This window comes from Zootoca vivipara, chromosome 16, assembly GCF_965207765.1.
Source record: "Zootoca vivipara chromosome 16, rZooViv2.hap1.1, whole genome shotgun sequence".
Classification (NCBI taxonomy): domain Eukaryota; kingdom Metazoa; phylum Chordata; class Lepidosauria; order Squamata; family Lacertidae; genus Zootoca; species Zootoca vivipara.
Window position 1 is genome coordinate 3,584,345 of NC_142599.1, and position 5,253 is coordinate 3,589,597.

The 5,253-nt window shown below is 50.7% G+C and overlaps 1 protein-coding gene across 1 annotated transcript; it reads left to right on the plus strand.

The window, feature by feature from the left end:
• The first annotated feature begins 823 nt into the window (after window positions 1-823).
• On the plus strand, window positions 824-4,798 carry LOC148683066 (uncharacterized). The gene has a single exon (XM_088659247.1). The coding sequence runs from the start codon at window positions 886-888 to the stop codon at window positions 3,994-3,996; it is 3,111 nt and encodes a 1,036-aa protein (XP_088515373.1). The 5' UTR covers window positions 824-885; the 3' UTR covers window positions 3,997-4,798.
• The last annotated feature ends 455 nt before the right edge of the window (window positions 4,799-5,253 follow it).

Consider the following 5,253-nt stretch of genomic DNA (forward strand, 5'->3'; position numbering starts at 1 on the left):
CCAGGAGTGTATTCTCCTTTAAGAGGGGCTGAGGAGTTAGCCAGAGAAGCCGAGAGGGAGCACGCGGAAGCGGTCAGGAGCCCTCGGTCTGCACATCAAAGGTGGACACAGCAGCTGGAGGAGGCGGGGCTGGGAAGCCAGGATAGGCTAAGTGTGCGCGCCTCACCGACAGCGGAGAGAGAAACGCCACCTTTGCAGCGGCAGCGGGAGGTGGAACAAGTACCTGTTGCACTGTACCCTAGAGATGAAAGAAGACCAGTTGCCGGAGAGGTTGTGGTGAGATCCCGGGAGATGACTTCCCCACCCCCACGCAGAGTAGAATGGGCCCGTGAGGACGTCCAGGGGGATCCATACGCACAACAGAGACCAGAGCAGATGGGTCAGCGCACGAGCGGGATGCCGGCGGCCAGCCCTGAGAGATGTGGATATCAGGAACTGAGGACTCAGCTCCGGGAAGATTATCCATACGCCGAAAGAGAAGATCCAGAGTTTGAGGCGCAAGGCATTTCTGAGAGCCGGAGGGCATATGTGGCAGAAAGTGAGTATCAAACTTTTCCTAAGAGATTTATGGAAGGTGTGAGACTGAGGGAAAGACACTATGCGGGTGGGGAAACTAGAGTAGCCAGTCCCCAAGGGGTTAAACCTTTGGAAGATTCTTGGGAACTGCGGAGGCGATCCCCCCCTGCATATGAAAGAGAGAGGATGCCCTGGGCTGAAGCTTTACGATTTGCCCAAGCAGAACTTCAGCACAGACAAGCAAGAGGCCCCAGCTCTTTTCCTGCTCTAGAGTATTACAGTGATTGGCAAAGAGCTGCAGTGCCTAGACAGAGGGAACTGAGTCTCCAGGATATTAATCTCAAATATTTCCCGACTCACGACCCAAAAATGGATGTTCTATCCTATCTAACACTGTTTGAGACCACGTGTGAGGAAATGGCAGTTCCATATCGGTACTATATGCCGATTCTCAGGTCCCTTGTGAAAGGACCTCTTCAGGAACTGATGGGAACGCTCTCACGAGAGCAGATGTTCAGTTATGAAACATATAAGCAATTGGTCGAACAAAGATTTTCGTTGGACTCTCAGCATTATCAGCAAGCGTTTAGGAGGGCTGTTAAAGTGCCGCCTCATGAGAAATTCCAGTTATTCGCGGCAAAGTTAGAACAAAACTTTGGGCTGTGGTTAGCGGCTGAGAAAGTGCAGACTTTTGAACAATTGAGACAACTGGTGCTCTTGGAGCAATTCCAGAGAAGTTTGCCATCTGAGATTGCAAGTTTGGTTGCGGATAGGCACCCTCAAAACCTGCAGGAATCGGCTAGATTGGCGGAGGAATTCCGTTCTCATCGGGCGCACATGGCTCAGAAGACGCCGATGGGAGGGGGCGGGACCCGGACGGGCCCACCCGGGCCAGCTAGCTCAGGCACGGCTCTTAAAGCTACAGCGCAACTAAAGCCTGCCGAGTCTAAACCTGCATTTGGAAAAAGGGGAGCATCTCCAGGCAGAGGGAAGGAAAAGGTGACCCCCTCTTCGGGTCTGTGCTTCCTCTGTCACGAAAAAGGTCACATCAAAACCCAGTGTCCGTTGCAGTCAGCTAGACGGTCCCCAATTGCTACGTCAACCCCAGCGGTGCGCCAAATCGCGCAACCGGGAGAAGATTGGGATGAGGAGATCCGGCGTGCAGGAGTCCAGGGAAGAGCGGAGGAGTGTGGCCCTGAGCTGGGAAGGGGGAGAGGGATGGAGCGGCCCCAGGGAGCAACCCCCACACCCCCACCGGTTGCAGCGGCCCCTCAAGCAGTGAGATCCAGCGGATCCCCAGCGCCAAGTCAACCTGAGACTTCAGCTGAATGGGCTAAGATGCATTTCATGGCTCCCATCCGGATAAATAATATCAGAGTTAGTTCCTATCGGGACACAGGTGCGGATGTTACCAGCGTATCTAAAGGCTTAGTACGCCCAGGGCAGGTGCAGCCCCAACCTTTGAAAATCACTCCGTTTGGGACTGAGTCTATTTACCGCCCAACGGCTATTGTTGAAGTGGAGTACCAAGGCTACTCAGGGAATCAGCTAGTCATTCTGCATGAGCCTCAGGATTGTCATGTTGCAGCCCTGGTGGGCAATGATCTTGCATTCCTGGCTCACAAGCATCGACAGTCTTCCAGCGACCCTGCAGCTGATCCGCCCATTGGAGCCACCTGGAAGGAGGAGGAGGAGACACCTTCTCCAGTGGGGATTTACGTGCCAATGGAGGGCGGGGATTGTTTTGCCATGGGAAGCTTGGAAACACCAAGCCTTGAGGGGGAAGAAGGGGGGCGGGATATTGTGCCTCTTTCTTCTGCAACAGCCGTTTCAGCACCATCCAGCGTGGAGAGGGGGAGCTCCCCCCTCCCTTGCTCCTCGGCTGAGGAGGAACTTGAGACTGCTGAATTGGGAGACACAGCACGCCTGGCGAAGGAGCAGCAAGAAGATCCTACACTGCAGTCGTGTCGAGAAGCGGCCGGCGTCACTCCAAGGGGGGAGAGGAGGGCTCGCTTCCTCTACAAAGAAGGACTTTTGTTTAGGCAGTATTGGCCTAAAAGGGTTACAGACCGGGACTCTATTTTGCAGCTTGTGGTTCCTGAAAGCAGGAGGGAAAAGGTTTTGAGTATGGCACACTCAGGAGGGCTTTCTGGGCATTTAGGGGTGCAAAAGTCTTTGGAACGCCTTACCCGATATTTTTACTGGCCCCAAGTGTACCAGAGTGTCCAACAGTATGTACGCTGTTGTGATGTATGCCAAAGGGTGGGGCACAATCGGGACAGCCCCCCTCACACCCTTCAAAGTATTCCCTTAACAGCGGGAGTCTTTGCCAAATGGGCTATAGATTTTGTAGGCCCTTTGCCTCGGACCCCCAGGGGGAAAAAGTATATAGCCACGGTTATTGATTATGCGACTAGATATTGTTTTGCTGCCAGTCTTACTAATACCAGAGCCCCAGGTCTAGTACAATTTCTGTTCACTGCCTTTTGTTCCATGGGGATTCCCCAGGTTTTGATGAGTGATTTGGGACCCAATCTTTTGTCTGATGTGGTTCAACAGGTTCTGAAATTAATGGAAATACATCTCCACACTTCCGTGGCGTATGAACATCGTATGAATGGATTAGTGGAGCGGGTGCAGTCCACCCTGACTTCTATGTTAAAGAAATGTGCATTGATCCATGCGTCTAGCTGGGATCAGGACTTGCCCCTGGTGGTAGCTACGTATAATGATTCCTACCAAGCAAGTCTGGGGTATGCTCCTAATCAATTGGTTTATGGGAGATTGTTGAACAGCCCTCTGTCCATGCTTAGAAAGCAGTGGGACCAGAGTGAGGATAGCCTCCAATTACCCTCTGTGGCTGAACATTTTCAGGCTTTGACCCAGACGTTGGCTGAGATTTGGGATCAAGCTAAAGCCAACCTGGAAGAAGCACGTAAAGAGTATACCCGCACACATGATGTGAAAGCTGTGGAGAAATGTTTTGAGGTGGGAGACAAGGTTCTGGTACTGAGACCCACACGTCCACATAAGTTGTCGCCTAAGTGGAGTGGACCAGGTGTGGTTAAAGAGAGACTTAGCTCTGTAAGGTATGCGGTAGAATGTCCAGAGCTACACCCATCTCCTCGACAATATCATGCCAACTCCATGAAATTGTATTGTGAACCTGACTCCAAGAGGGTCTTGGCTATTGCTGGAGGGCATGGGGGGGAGTCTCATTTGCCTTTGGACCTGCTGCAGGAGTTTAAGCAGGCTGGCTCCCTTGAGGATATCTTAAGATCCCATACACTGAACGCCCAACAGGCTAAGGAACTATGTGAAGTTTTGTTGCCCTTTGAGTCCGTTTTTAGTACGAGACCAGGTCGGACTCATTTGGCCCAGCATCATTTTGAAGCAGGATTACAATTTTACTGTGGTTCATATCCCTGGAAGGCAGAATGTTGTGGCGGATGCCCTCAGTCGTTTGTATCAGTCTGTTGAGTAACTGTTATGTTTATTATGATTCTCACAGGCTGGGTGTCCTACCTTACAGGGGTGTGCGGAAATGTGGGACGCCTTGACCCCAAATTTCCGTTAGGGAAGGGGGTGTCATGGATTTAGGTGCAGAGCATTATGGGAACAGCGAAGATTCATGGGACTTCGGCCCTTGAGAGGGAGAACGGCCTGGGAAAGTAAACTTCTGAACTCTAAGAGAGAGATTTCTGGCTCTTTTGATCCCGTGTAACCCTGCAGCTGTGAAATCTCCCATTCCTGTGCGATAAGAAATTAGGGAGGAAGCTCTGTCCGGTGTGTTCCAAGAACTGAAGGCGTTAATTGCCCTGTAGGTTGATTAATGGCTAAACACAAGACATCTGTGTAGCCTCTATTTGATTGACAAGACTAACGGTTGTAGGTTCCTTGATTGGATTATTCAAATCTCAACTCTAACGTAGATTGGATAATGAGCCATAAGCCCACGTGGAATACCTCAAGGGTTGTGGGGATTTAAGTCTGTTAGAGATGAGCGTCTTTGTCCTCTTTTGGTCCTCTTTTGTCTTGCAAAATGACCCAGCAAGGTACTGCTGTCCTGCTCATCTTCAAAGAGCCTGAGAAAGACTGAGGTCTGCGTGGCTCTTGACTGCAATTTGCCGGATGGAGAGATGCAGTCTTGGATCAACCTTATTCTAAGTTTGTACTTGTAAGTTAGCTAAGCTTTCTTGTTTTATCTTTGTATTCCCTTTGTTTTGAGAACTGTTGCATGTTACTTTGTTTATGCTATTTTATAATAAATAGTTAAAAGAGATTTCTTGTGGATTTTGGTCCTTCCTGGTCGCACTGCTAAACCCAGTCCTAGGCTGCTTTGCCCCTACCAGGCAGAACGTGTATTCCTTGTCCCGGAGGTCTGTAAGTGGACCCCCCCGGGTGGTGGCAGCGATACCGGTTAAAGAAGTGTTTTAAAACCCCTGTTCGAGCCATAGAGGTATAGCCAGACCCTTCCCCGGGTAACGCAAGCAGCCCCAGCAGCCTCCGGAGGGAGAGCTGGCAGTGCTATAGGGGAAGAGGTTGAGGGTACTGACGGGCACGAAACATCACAACACTAATTTACAAGAACTTCCAAATTGTATTCCCATGCATCCCTTTTCAAGAGGAGTAGGTAGATTGCAATTGTTATGTACTTAAACTATTACAGAAGAGCAGCCTTTCTGAATCAGGCCAAAAGTCTGCCCACCCTGTTTCCCACGGTGGCAAACCAAAGCC

What these genes read in the sequence shown, in the direction of transcription:
- LOC148683066 (XM_088659247.1), top strand. Translation starts at nt 886, where the DNA reads ATGGATGTTCTATCCTATCTAACACTGTTTGAGACCACGTGTGAGGAA.